Source organism: Vitis riparia, chromosome 7, assembly GCF_004353265.1.
Source record: "Vitis riparia cultivar Riparia Gloire de Montpellier isolate 1030 chromosome 7, EGFV_Vit.rip_1.0, whole genome shotgun sequence".
Lineage (NCBI taxonomy): Eukaryota > Viridiplantae > Streptophyta > Magnoliopsida > Vitales > Vitaceae > Vitis > Vitis riparia.
The window spans coordinates 6,023,576-6,038,555 of NC_048437.1; the positions used below are offsets into that span (position 1 = coordinate 6,023,576).

Sequence of the window (14,980 nt, forward strand, 5' to 3'; positions counted from 1 at the left end):
GAATCAGAACAAACCTCCTGTGACTGTTCATATTACGGCTAATATTTTCTCTCCACTATAGGTTTCCAACCTCCACGAGAATGATAAGCTGATGAAAAAGGATCAACTTAAAGACTTTCCCAACTAAATTATCTGGTATTTATTATTTATTTTTTAATTTTATCTTCCTGGTCAACAGTGGCACAGGTACAATATTTTTTTTTAATTTCTTTGCTAATTAATCGATCTCAAGGGGTCAAAAGACTGCCTTTAAGAACATAACTTTAATGAAAAATAAAGTTATGCAATCTCTAACCATTTTTTTTTCGTTTGTGGGAAAAAAATGAAACAAAATTTATTTTATTTTAAAATAATTAATAAAAAAATGATAAATATGCACCCAAAAAATTTGGGTAAATATTTTATTGATTGGTTGTTAATTAGAAGGTATATAGCAGAATATTTTCAAATCCACAATCAGTTAATGTATGAAATGGCTAAAAGGTCAGTGTAGTTTTCAAAATTTAGACAAAAAAAAAAAAGAAACAAACCGTTGGAGGAATATTTTTTCCTCTGCTCCATGATCACTAGCATGGGCTCTCACTCCTTTTGGGGACTAAATGCCAAAACATTGAGAATGGGGAAACGATCCTGGTCAACTGCAATGAATTCTCCCTCCCATATTCTTAAATAAATGGAGTCTGTTGGGGCCATGTAAATGCAGGTGCATGAGCCCCACATGAATTTATGCAGCAAGGGAGTTGGATTGGTGGGCGGCTATTATTTTCCTATGATCAAACACATCAGCCCCACGCACTGTGCCAGATGGCAGATAATCCTACCATATATGTGTGTGTATATAGTTGCAATGAACTGAAGAGTTTCAATTCACTATATACTCGTGAAAGAACTCATCAGGGTATATGCAACTTGGACCAATCATTTATGCTTTTGGGCTCTCGCCCACGTGGTGGTCAAAGAATGAAATGATGTAAATATAACTTCGGAATTGCTCAAATATGTGTGTATTTGTATAGTAGGAAGAGTGTAAATAATTTTTATTTTTATTTTTGGGAAGAGTCCTATTGAGAATTATTTTTATTTTATTTTATTCTATTGATTTTATATTTTTGGGAATAGTCCTTTTGGGATAGTGTTAGTGGAGTCTCATTCGTTTTATAAGTAGAATCCTGGAGGAATTTATTCCACACTCGAGCGTTTATAGAGTGCACCAAATGTGAGATATGACTGTTGAATCCTGGAGGTAGACCACTGGTACCCTAGTGCACCAAGTTTGTCTCAAGGATGGTGGATCTATTTCAAGGACAGTGTGTGTCACACCTCAGCCAATAAGTTTTTATTTTTATTAATTTCGTTCTTTGTTTGTGTCTTTTGGGCTAATAATTTGTTTCCATACCCTTAAATCCAACAATCTTGAAATATCTCCAAATAGAAGCTTCTCTAGTTCAAACCCGTTTTGACACCTCTAAAATTGATCCCTTCAACGAGACATTCTTTAAGAGATGGCAGGAAGGGGTTTTCTTTATAATTGATATAGTGAACTTGTGACACATTTTGACTGACATAAAACCTTTGATGCAATGTTAGTAAGTTCAAGAGTACCCTTGAACTTGTGGGGGGAAGCTATCCTATCCACATGTCATATTCAAAATAAACTACCTTACGAGAAAAATGTGTGTAAGTTGGTTAAATCACTATATGGGTTAAAACAAGCTCCCAAACAATGACACAACAAGTTTAATCATGTGTTAGTAACTAATGGATATTCCATTAATGATGCTAATAAGCGTATCTATAGCAAGTATGAGGATAACACATGTGTAGTTATCTACCTTTATGTTGATGACATGCCGATCTTTGGAACTAGCCTAGAGGTTGTGTGTGAGACCAATAAATTCCTAGGTTCTAAGTTTGATATGAAAGACCTAGGAGAGGCAAAGGTGGTTCTAGGAATTAAAATAACTAGAGCACTTAATGGACTTAAACTTTCTTAAGAGCACTATGTTGAAAAGATCCTAAGGAAGTTTGAACACTTTGATTGTAAACCAGTGTCAACTTCTTATGATCCTAGCTCACAGCTGAAGAAAAATAGAGAACATAATGTTGCCCAAATAGAGTATGCTCAAATTATAGGGAGCCTAATGTACTTAATGAACTATACTAGACTTGACATTGCTTATGCAGTAGGTAGATTGAGTCAGTACACCCAAAGTCCTAACTATGACCATTGGACTGTTGTTTGTAGAGTCCTTAAGTATTTGAGAGGCACCATTAATTATGATTTGTGCTTTAGTGGATTTCTAAGTATCCTTGAAGAATTTAGTGATGCAAAATGGATCTTAGATTCATATGATATGAAATCCACTAGTGGATATGTTTTCATCCTTGGTGGAAGTGCAGTTTCTTGGAAGTCTGCCAAGCAAACTTGCATTACTCGGTTTACTATGGAGGCCAAGTTTATTGCCTTAGAAAAGATAAGTTTTGAGGTTGAGTGACTTAGAAATCTCTTAGCAGATATCCCTTTATGGATGAGACTAGCCTCATCTGTGTCTATGCATTGCGATAACCAAGTTGGAATTGCTAAGACTAAGAGTAAAATATTTAATGGGAAGAATAGACATATATGCGTAAGGCACAATATTGTGCGACAACTGCTTGAAACAAGGGTTACATCCCTAGAATTTGTGATGTCAGAGTTGAATTAGGTCGATTTTTTTTACCAAACCACTAAATAAGAAATTAGTGGAAAAAACATCGAAAGGGATGGGGTTTTTGCCTATTACAGAAGTCAAGAGTGGTGACAACCCAACCTATCAGAAGGGAAATTTCATGAAGTAAGTTCATATGGGTAATAACAAATCACTTGTTGACTTGAAGTGCTTTATAAACTCTAATTGTATGACAGTTTATCCTTATGGTGTAGATAGAGCGTATTCTACATTAACTAAGGTTGAGTGTTTGCTCTTAATGAATACTATATTCCTTATGGATGGTATGTTTAAATGCAGAAGAACATACTTGATGGATTCACCTATATGAGAGTGGAGGTGGGGTCGCTTCCTATGAGAACTTAGACAGGTTCTCTAGAGCTCTCATGAATATCTAGGCAGGGCGTATGACGTATTTGTGTCAACCCGTTTTGTACGGCTCATAGTGAAGTTGAGAAAACCAATGTGGATAAAAGTCTCTCGAGTTACATCAAGAAACACTGGTTCATAGAAATTTATTTTTACCGTGTTTTGTGATTCAATATTTATTTGTCCTAAGATTGGTTCATAGTCTTTGGGCACCAATACTGATGTATTGGATTTTTTTTTTTGCTAAAAAAAAATAAAAAATTACGTTTACACTCTATGGGAGATTGTAGGAAGAGTGTAAATAATTTTTATTTTTATTTTTGGGAAGAGTCCTATTGGGAATTATTTTTATTTTATTTTATTCTATTTGTCTTATATTTTTAGGAATAGTCCTTTTGGGATTGTGTTAGTGGAGTCTCATTTATTTTATAAGTAGAACCCCCTTCTACTTTGAGTCTTGTTCTGATTACAAGTAGATTTCCATTGAGACTGTATTAGTAGCCTATAAAAGTAGGTCACCCATCATTCTCTATATATAAATACCAAATTTTCAAAGAATTTTTTAGAGAGTTTTTCATAGAGTCTTTTCATACATTTATTTGGAGAAATTTATTCAAAACTGAGCTGTACACATCCCATTTAAAGAGTGCACTCAATGCGAGATTTGATTGTTAAATCCTGAAGGTAGACCACTGGTACCCTACTGCACCGAGTTTGTCTTTGAGGAAGGTGAATTTATTTTAAGGATAGTGTTTGTCACGCCTCAACCGATAAGTTTTCCTTCTTATTAATTCCATTATTTGTTTGTGTCTTTTGGGCTAGATATTTGTTTTCATACCTTTAAATCCAACATTTGTATTCCCATGGTCCCACCAGAGATCCAAGTCTGAAAAATCTAAAAATAAACCTGGAATAAAAAGCCATTAAACAGGGCGCGGTTCTATTATATTTCAAGCAAATTCATCAGGTAATAGATTCTGACAGATCCCTAAGAATTCTATTCGGTGCAGTGATATCAGGTCAATGTCATAGTTTGTATATGCCAAAACCATTTCATTTTCAACAAAAATTGTTTCCATTCGCTGTTGCTTTTGAGTTTTGAGTAGAGAAGCAATAATTAATATGAAGATCGTGAAGATCCAGTTATTGTAATTGTTTAATGGCTGGATGACATATGGGGCATAAGTGTGTTTACTTCAACCATCAGTTCCAAGGCAAGGGCAACAAAAGGTCTGAAAATAGTTAATCAAGTACTCCCTTAGCACTATTTAATAAACACTATAATCCAAGTTGGAGACTTTATTGTATGTCTTTTCTCAAATTTGTGAAGTATGTCCTGAATAGGAAAGTTAAATGTGTTTGATACCTAGTGGCAGCAATGTTTGTCTCTTTTCTCTTCTCAAATGCAGATGCCCGCATACGCCTTCCTAATACTTTTTTTTAATTGGGTATGGAAAGTCTTAGGTAGCTTTGTTTATTTGAGGTTGATAAGGACTATGAAAGAGATGGAGACATCACATGATAAACGTTGTTGATTATTTTTTTCCCAAACAATGATCCAACCATTTTTTTGACAATTAGATGCTTCAAGGATAAAATCCTCTTAAACCATTCCAAGAAAGCTCTGGAGCAGCAGGCAATCGATATGAACTCGAGCCCACCATCAAAACCATTCCAAGGTGGGTTACATGCATCCCTACTTTTCAACTTGTCCATCCAAGCTTGCTCACTTCATTCTGATTTTTCCGTGGAAATAATAAGAATTGTGTTTGTTTTTTTGATTTTTTACTAAAAATAATTTATTTTTAGAATTTAAGGTGTTTGTTTTTCTACTTTTTTCATAACTTATTATAAACTTTTTACTGAAAAGAAAAAACCAAAATATTTAATTTTTTTAAATAGAAAAAATAATATATTGATTTTTTTTTAAACTTTTTAATACTTAATAAAAATAAAATATTATAAAAACAAACAACCTAATATTTAACACTATTAAATATTAAAACTTTATTTAAAATTAAATAAAAAAACAAACACTAATTAAAGTCAATTTTAAAACATGAAAGTTTTGGATAGGATATATACCTTTAAAATAATTGCAAAAGTACTTCTATATAATCACCACCTAAATTGACAATGAAATCAAAACCCTACGTGCAGTAAACGAGTGGAAAATGTCTGACATTGTCCACCTTAGTTGTGTCTAAAAAGTCATTGTTTTGAGCTGGATGGTTGCAACGATCATAATTTTAAAAGAGAGGGTTAGAACTTAGAACTAATAATTGAAAGGGTTGGTGGTTGATTGCAGTACTCTAAGAATAAGAGGCTTTATTTTCTCATATTACAGAGAAAAAGATGGCTTGGGTTACTTTAATTAATGATCCAAATTAATTTATCATAAGATTGATGGATTTGGTCAACTGAATCAAAACGATGAATTTGTGGGGCATTATTCCATAGTTTTCTGATGTCAGCTTAAATTATTCCATCCTTATACAGTCCATAATTCATGGCAAAACAGTTGCTAAATGCCATCTCCTTTTCAAGTTGGGAGTATTAAAGTGCAGAATGAAAGATAGTGTGGAAAGAGAATATAATTAATTACTTTTAATTTTTCATGAGATGCCGATTCATTAATGGTAAAGCCTTGCCACTTTAGAGAAAGCAAGGGAAAATAATGATGCTGCATCTTCTGATCTTTCTTGCAGTCGATTCTTTTATCAAATGATCAGGGATTGTATTTTATGCATCGGTGATTCGAGCCAAAATTATCATTAAATACTCTTGTTTTAGATGCTTCAAATCCTTTTTCAAAATCTCAGGATTTTAAAAATGGTTGTAATCGAAGATGAATAGAGATAATGATAAGTACTTTAAGATAGTGGATGTATTAAAAAAATTGATTAATCAAGTTTTAATTTTTTATACTTCTATCATAATTAAAATAGGGATGAAAGTTTAAAGGGTGTCAAAACCTTCTATTTTAAGACCAACTGTTTACTAGAATATTTCAATTTTGCCTTGAAACAATCATCTTTTGATGATATTGTAAAATTTTATTTCTTTCTAATTCAATCTAACCAAGTAGATTAGTATTGAAATCCTAATAGTTAATGACATTGTAACTTTAAATCTTTGCTATTTAATGGATAGTGTTTGTTTCTTAAGAAAATTTTTTAGTCTTTAAAGTAAATATCATATTTGACTGAGAAATTCCTCAAAAAAAAAATATGTTGATTGTTATTTTTGTTTTCATCCTTACTCTTATTTTTCTTCTAATATCTTCTTGTGTGGATATTAAGAAGAGACCAAGATCTTGTTTGAAGGGATTCTAAGGAGGGTTTCTTGTGAAGATGATAAGAAGTTGAGCTTCTTAAAATACTATACGGGCAATGTCAAAGAGAATTGGAGGTATTGTATTAGATAAAACTTTCTACTCGTTATTTAATTTTTTTGTAGCGAAGTTTACAATTTTGAGTGACTTCTTGTTTTTTTATTTTTCGAAGACTTTTCATGTTATATGACCGGGTCTTTGTCTCTTAATCTCCTTTAAAATTTTGTTTTAATTTATTTAGAATATAAATTTCATATATTAAGAGAACATTGATTTCATTTGCAGGTAAAGGAAAGACTAGTGGAGAAGATTACGTACGTTTATGGGTAATTCTTTAAAAGCTTTATAAGTCAAACATTCACCCTACTTTTTTTAGGTGTATATATAGGAGAGAAATTAGTGACTTATTGTGAAGAAAAAAAGTACTGCATGCTGCTGTATATTGCCAAAAGAAAATCATGGTGCTAGCTAGTTGGCTTGCACGTATATAAATTTTATATCACAAAATATTCCCATTCGAGTTTGAGCAAGTAAGTCAATGGCGTCCAACTTCTAAAGAAGACTTTGCAATTGCACACTAACCAAAGGTTTAATAAAAATATTCACTAATAACAATCTAATTCAATGTGATTAGCACTGCACCTTAATTACATGCCCAAAATAATTACATTTCTTTGGAAGCAAAGAAGGATAATGCATGAGTTTTTGCTTCTTCTTGTGGTTCAATTTATAGGTTTTGAATTCATCAACATGATATTGGCAAAACAAAAGTTAAATCCACCCGGACGTGCGCCCAAGCTGAATGTTAATTCACTAGATTCCAATAAGCATCTACTGCATGCCAGCTCGAAGTCCCTCGTTACTCATCAATGTCATGACCTGCATGCACCCATGCCTGGCTCTCTCTCTCAGTTAAGAGTATTTTTTTTGAGGCGAGAAGGAAGATAATTGCCTTTCTTGTAAAGCTTAATTAAGATATATGATCTGCGGTTGGAATAAGTATCTTAAAGATTTCAAGTGATAATTTATATTAACAATAAATTGTTTTATTAATAATAGATGAATATGATTCTAAGCAATATCCAGATTTTGTGATCCATGGGTTGTTGAATATGGATTCAGCTTCCTTTAAATATGACTAGTTGGAGCACACGATTGCCCGGATCTTGTATTAGATTAAAAGACTAATGCATTTATTTAACAACATGTTGGATTAGATAAATCCCCTATTGGAAGATTCCAATATTGCTTCCATTTTTTCCACCCACACGCTGATCTAATTAATCTAGTGAAGATCCCTTAAGCAAGCCAAACCGTACGGATGCAGGGAAGCTGCGAAGTCAAGATCAGCTGGTCTCCTTTTTCATTATATTAATAAATAAATGGCATTATGATCATCCCCTTGCCTGATCAAGAAGGGAAACTTTGCTGAATTAAACGCATGTATCATGTGAAACCAGTCTATTAATTTCAACTGTTGAAGAAAGCCACAGGGTTCCGGCCGGCCATCTGCCGGGCCATATTATGTACACATGGTGTTTAGGTTATTGTATGATTAAGGTCCGCATCACTTAACCCTAACGGATTTTTTATTTTTATTTTTTATTTTTTATTTATTTATTTTTTTATGGATAATAATATTAAAAACCCTAGGCCAAGGCCTAAACGTTTATTTTCCTTTCCATTAGTACGGGTTCTTGTTAACCGACCTTTGAAAAGTGGTTGATGGAAATCCAAACAAATTAGAACTCTTTTGAGAGATTTTGTCTTAATATGAAAATATGGAGAAGGGTGTGAACAAGTAATCCAAGCAATTAATCTCAATTTTTTTTTTTTAATTGTCCAATTATGTCAATATTGAATAAAAAAATTGATAAATCTCGTGTAAAATTAAATTCAATTACATGAAGGAATACGAGATATTATGTAGAAAAATCACCAAAAACCCTTGGATATAAAAATCATAGAGGATCTCTAAATAATTAAATAATTTACCAACGGTGAGAAAAGAGTATATGGTTTTATCAAGTCGAGTGCACTGACTTTCTTTATCTTATTCCGTCAACATTTGGACTCCTTTTCCACATTTCTAATAGAGCACAAATACAACACTCCTTTGTATTCCTTCGTAGATATTTTGAAACCTTAAAAGTTTTGTAGTGTGAGTTTTTAACCTTTGTTGTGATTAAAAATTCTTTCAATAAGGATTTTGAAAGGTTTGAAAGATGGAGGTAAAAACTTATTAAAATGACTCTTCTCTTGAGGTTTTTGAATTCATTGATTTTCAATAAAACATAATTATTTGTATTTGAAAAATCCTAAAATTTAATTATGGAGAGCTTTAGTATCTTAAAACCTTTTAAAAACAATTTTTAGATTTAAGCGGAGTGGAAATTTAATTATTGGTTATATATATGGAAAAAATAGAACTGCAACCCATGACTGGATTTATGGTTGAAAACAAAATCACAGCCCATGGTTGCGTTTTTATAGCAAATCCAAAGCTGCAGTCATGGAAGAGTCAAGATACGCAAAAGGCATAAAAAGGAAGAAGAAAGAAAAAATTGTAACAAAGGAAAGAAGAACAGTTGCAACTTGGTGCAGCTGAAAGAAAATAAGACTGAAAAATATCCAACAAGATAACATCTATTGAATTATTGGGATCATAGTCTTAAAGATAAATACAGAGAAACTTATGTCAGAGGCCAAGAAATAATTCTTTTAGACCCTAAGAAACGTCCCGTCCCGTCCCCTAAAGGAAGTGCCATCCTCATCTGATACCCTCCAAGTCACGACACCACTTATATAATACAACGGGAAAGAAGGGAGGAGGGGCCGTTGAGGTATGAAACCACTCTAAACATAAATATATACCTCAAAAAAAGCTGCAACTTTCCTTTTTATTTTTTATAGCTCGTGGGGTAATTGAATCTGGCCAACCAGGAAAAGACAAACACAAACAGTAACCCTACTGCTAAACTGAACCTCTGCAGCCAAGTAGACCTGGTGATCACCAGTGGTGTAAGGTGAAGATAGCTTTTTACAGGCATTAATTTCTCTTAGGAGGTGTGAAGACGAGACAATAACTTCAGGTTATACCTAAAGGAAAAAAAAAACAACAGACGGCAATGCTAATTAAAAAATGATTTGGTTCTTCAGTTCATATGAAGCGAAGAAAAAGCCAATCGGAGGTTTCTCACGAGGTCATCCACGGTCATGCAAAATTCGTCTTCCATCTGCAGAAAATGAAGATTGATAGTAATGTCAGAATCGAGTCCAAGAAAAAGAATCAGGAGTACTGTAAACGCGAATCAGAACTGATCATCTTCCCTTCATCATGGATCATATTTTACAACATGGATTTGATGGTTAACCATCATTTTTAAAGAAATCAGAAGAATCTTAGGAGTTTAATCTGATGGACTAAATCAGGGCCGGTAATGAATAAATGTTAGAGGAAATGAAATTACCTGAGCAACAACTGTAATAACCATAATGTAATTCCCAAATGGCAAGCTACTGCTATTGACGACGGTTAGATGGAGTTTCTCGATTTCATCAAGTATTTTCACAGTAAATCCCTTTCGTCTCTCGCAGTGGATTCTAACGAGTACGTCCTTGTTAAAGACTCTTGCTTCAATTTCTAAGAGTGTTTGGTTGGAGCAGCTATCAGAGTTCTGATCAGATGAAGAGTGGTCATTATCACAGAGCTGAGATTTCTTCACAGAGACCACTGATTCCATGGTTTTCGTTGCCGTCTGTACCTCGAGCATCTTCACTCGTTCTTGAAGCTGTTTCAAATACTTGACAGCTTCTCCAAGGACAGAAACCTTATCCGTCTGCAAAGAATCATCAAAATAATGTTAAAGACAATCGAATACTGGTTTCATAGACTTTTTTCTTGGACTTGAATGAGGTTGTACTAACTTGTCGGAGTTGATTGGGACAACATTAAAGGATCACATGTATATTATAGACCCACATATTGCAGGTATATACAATGAACCCATTAAACCATATAGCACTCTCAAATTCACAATCACAACTACACTCAGGCACTTAATCCAATTGAAACTTGACAATTCTTTACTCAAGACCTAGATGACAGTAGAGTTTTGTTTTATTTCATTGTTTTCTTGTACGGGATTTCAGAATTGATATTTCCGGTGGGGGAAACATTAGCAATATATTTTGCAAGAAAAGAAGCATGGAACCTTGAAATGAGCTTGAAACCATCTTCTACATATTAATGTCTAGGATAAAAAAAACAAACGAAAGAATCCCAAAAGCACCAGCAAGGTAAACTTTCACAACTGATAGTACCTTTCTTAGGCCCGGAACAAGGGCTGAAAGAGCTATAAACCGCTGGGTGAGCTTTTCTCGGCGCTTTCTCTCCGCTACTACATGATCGTGGTTGTTTAAAGGATTCCTAGTAGTTGAACTAACCCGCTTGGTCCTGTCGCCGGATTTTGGTGAATAATTTTGGTTCTCATATGAGCCCTCAGAAATCAAAGATGCAAATTTCATATTTCTGTCAGACGAAGCCTCATTTTTAGGCTTCGCCTTTTTGTCTTGGTGTCCGTGGAACTTCAGGGTATCAGTTGGTGGTGGTAAATTCGAGTTCCCAAAAGAAATTAGTTGGACGGAGGAGGACGAAGATTTTCTGGAGGTCATGGGTTCCGCAGTGCAGGAGTCCCAACTATTGGTCTGGAACTGTTTTGATGGCCTCCCTACAACCCCCGCCGCCCGAAAATATTCAATGGTTGAACCGCAAAAGTTGGGTGTGGCTTCGGGACTGAAAGATGGGTAAGATGAGTTGCTCTCAGAAGAAAAAGAGTCAAAATTGAACCCATCAAGTGAGTTATCAAAAGGCGGCATCTGGTATTGATGTATGAAGGAGGGATCCTCCATTTCCTGCAAAAATTGATATCACATCCTCAGAAAATATCTAAAATTACCACTGCTAGCTAGTAATCAAACTCATCTTTCTTATGAACGTATGAGAGAATATAACTAATCTAACAACTTGCGCAAGAGTTTTACCTGTTCTGTCAACCATTTCCCAGATGAGACATCCATCGATCAGTTCACCGTGTTTGTTTATTTCCTCAAAGATAGATCTGCGGATCATGGGAAAGTTATGACGATATTTCATCATGAATTCAATGCCCGTATCAAATGTCAAGCTAAGAAGGAAAATTTGAAAAACCTTTAGTCCAGACTGAAGTAGAAAGCATCAACTATCAAAAGGGGATCCGCAAAAAACCAGGAAAAATGTTCACGATTGAACACCCAAAACAGCTATATTTATATATAAATATCACGACCCAAATCAAAGAAAAGGCTGATATTTAGAGAATTTCAAATACATAGAGGACTCTAGGAAGCAAAGAAACTATACCTTGACTTTTTACAAGGGAAGAAGACTTGAAGGCACACCTCCAAACTTCAAAGATGATAGAAACTTCTCTCTCCTATTTTCCAGGAGAAAATTTCTCCTCCTATTATAGTTGTACCATCGTGCTTAACCGACACCATTAACTCCCACGTGTGAGTAGTTGCAGTCTGGCAGACTTTTTAATTTTTCATTTTTAACAATAGCAAACTGCTATTGACAGTTCAAAACACGGTTAGTTTTTCTTCACAATAGGTTTCCAACCTTGACGAACCTAAAACTTGGATGAGAATGGGAAAACCTCATGTTTTAGCTAGAGATTTTTGCTTCTCCCTTTATTTTACAATGACACTAAGGTGGTGTTTATTTTTTGATTAAATAAAAAATATCAAAATATTTGATTTTTTTTTCAACTAAAAGTAATTTATTGATATCATCCAACATAATTAAAATGAACTTATTATGAATAGGTTCAGTTTAGTTATATTGAATGAATGTCAACACATTATTTTTACCTAAATAAAAAAAATAAAATATTTTTATTTTTTCTATCAACCAAAAAGCAAACACCACCTAATATCATAATCCTTCCTTTTGTAATCACTTTTAGTAAGAATAAAAGATGACTCGTCTTTAAAATAAAGTAAAATTAGGTTTTTTTCCCCTAAACAAGTAACAATCAAAGGGTTGGAGGAATGAAAGCACAGCAACAACACAAAAGTCAGGGTTGGAGGAATGAAAGCACAGCAACAACACAAAAGTCAGTTTCCATAGAGTTTAGCATTTGTCTTCTTCTTCTTCATTTTTTTTTTTAAAAAAAAACATGAGTACGTTTTTTCTTATCTATTCCATGATGGCTAGTATGGGCTTTCACTCCTTTTCAGGGAGAAATGTCAGCATTGAAAATGGGGGAGGAATAGGTCATCTGCAATGAATTCCTTCCCATTATTCTTAAATAAATCGAGGCATTTAGGCTATATACATGCAGGTGCATTAGCCCCACATGAAGTTGTGCAGCAAACTGGTTTAGGTGGTGTTGGTGCTTAGGTAGGTAGTCATTCTCTTTTTATAATCAATCACATCATCCCCACCGAATGTGATCCCTACATAGTTGCATGCCCTCTTGATCACTATCCATTATTTCTGCGATGTGGTCCAGCAGTGTGATCCGTGAAGAGATGCACCTGCAGCTTTACATTTATATATGGTTGGCATGAACTGACAAGAGAAGTTTTCTATAGTCCAACTCCATAAATCTAAAAGAATTCATTAGTTTTAGCCTAATAGTAACTCAATTGTCTGCATTACAATATATGGCTCATTAGGGTTTATGCACTTTGGACCAGTCATTTCTGCTCCTAAGCTCCAGTTCAAGTAGTGGTGGTAAAAGAATGAAATGATACGTACCGTAATAAATTCAAAATTCAAACTATCAGTGTGAAGTGCTCAATATATGTCATACCGGATTTTATATTTATAGGGTCAGAATAACACGTCTCAAGAATTTTCAGAAGTCCCTTTCATATACAGCCATGCTTGACACTCCTTTTGACAGATTAATTAGTTCTCGCCGGAGGTTCAAGCTGTAGGGTACTGAAAATTCTAAATCTAAAAAACCATTAAATAGATGAATTCGATGTGCATAATCCATAATTCAAGTTGTAGCTTTTGACAAGAGAACCAGTGTGATCGATCATGACCAATACCGAGGGGATCATGAAGATCTAATTTTTAATGGTTAGACCATAAATTGGACAAAAGTGTGTTTATTTTAACAATCATGTCCGGGGAACCGGCAAAATGTTTGAAAATTGATTATTAAGACTTCAGTTAGCAATAATTAATCAATACATATTATAATCTACCTTTGTGACTTTAATGTATGTCTTTTGTCAAATTTGCATTATGTCCTCAATTCGAAAGTTAATAGATTTGGTAGTGCCAATTTTTATTTGTTCTACTTTGTAAAGATCCTGTGTACGTTTTCTGGATAATTTATTTGGTGCATTTGTTTATCTGAGGAGGATAAAGCTGAGAAAAGATATGGTGGCATCACATGATAAACGTGGTTGATATTTTTTTAATTAACTTGTTTTAGCAAGTATGCGGGTCGAGAATACATTAACATGTGGTAGTATTGCTCATCACTTTTATCATTCTCGATAACAATAGAAAGAGTTTAACATAAGATAGAAAACGTTATTAAAACTTAAAAAAAAATATATATATCAATGAATTGTATTGCATATTATCATCACCATCCACCCACTTCCAACACAGTACTGGCTGCTGCCACTATTAGCTCAAATTTCCTGGTTACTCATAATTCCATGACTTGCACACATGACTAGTTAGATTATCTCTCCCTAAAGTACTTTGTGAGGGCAGACGGGAGACAATTAGTTAATTTATATGATTTGCGGTTGTAACGCTATCTTAAGATTCCGAATGATGACTTATATTAACACTAAATTATTTTGTTACTACTAGATTATTGTCAATCTAAGCGATGCATAGCTTCTGTGATCTGCTATTTGGTGGGTATGGATTCAGCTTACTTTAAATATAACTATTTCAATCACACGTATGGGTGGTCCTTCTATTAAAATTGAGAGACATGTCCAATACATATTAGGAGAAGAGGTTCATTGACAGATATTAATATTGCAACATGCACTGATTTGATATAAATTATTAAAATTTTAATTACAAATTTAATATAAATTTTGATGTTTTTGTGTCGGTAATTTGTATAATTTCATTGAGGAAATGTAAACTCCAGGAGAAGCAAGAGATTTCTGGAAAAAGTATGAAACCGTCCATCTTTTGCTTAAAGTCATTGTCTTGAGCTGGAAAGTTGCATCCAATTAAAATATTTAAATGAGGGGGTTTGGAACAATAATTCAGTGGTTGGAGGGTGCAATTTGTTTTCAACCAATGGTGAGGTCCAAGGAAGTTTCCTTTTTGTCCTGACAGTAGGGGAAAATGAGGAGCTTCGTCAATGCGTTCGACTGCATCTGATCGATAATGTTTAGGGTTGAGGGTCGAAGCCTCGAAGGTACATTAACGTTCCTATTAATATTCCTGTGTTTTGTGATGCCAGGTTAAAAGTGCCAAGTTGCATGGTACTGCAACTTAATTGATAATAAAGAAACAAAAACAAACGTTGTCCAA

The 14,980-nt window shown here is 34.0% G+C and overlaps 1 protein-coding gene across 3 annotated transcripts; it reads right to left on the bottom strand.

Annotated features, from left to right (window-relative positions):
- Positions 1–9,039: 9,039 nt before the first annotated feature.
- Positions 9,040–11,879, bottom strand: LOC117917759 (transcription factor bHLH18-like). 3 transcript variants are annotated; one of them, XM_034834134.1, is made up of 5 exons: positions 11,813–11,879; positions 11,455–11,531; positions 10,735–11,325; positions 9,882–10,250; positions 9,040–9,647 (listed from the first exon to the last, which is right to left on the bottom strand). In XM_034834134.1, exons 2-5 carry the CDS (start codon positions 11,488–11,490, stop codon positions 9,567–9,569), a joined length of 1,077 nt encoding a protein of 358 aa, XP_034690025.1. In that variant the 5' UTR covers positions 11,491–11,531; positions 11,813–11,879; the 3' UTR covers positions 9,040–9,566. The 3 variants fall into 3 exon arrangements, with proteins under 3 accessions (XP_034690025.1, XP_034690026.1, XP_034690027.1); XM_034834135.1 differs by having other exon boundaries at positions 11,455–11,597; positions 11,813–11,859; XM_034834136.1 differs by lacking the exon at positions 11,813–11,879 and adding an exon at positions 11,621–11,794.
- Between the last annotated feature and the right edge of the window lie 3,101 nt (positions 11,880–14,980).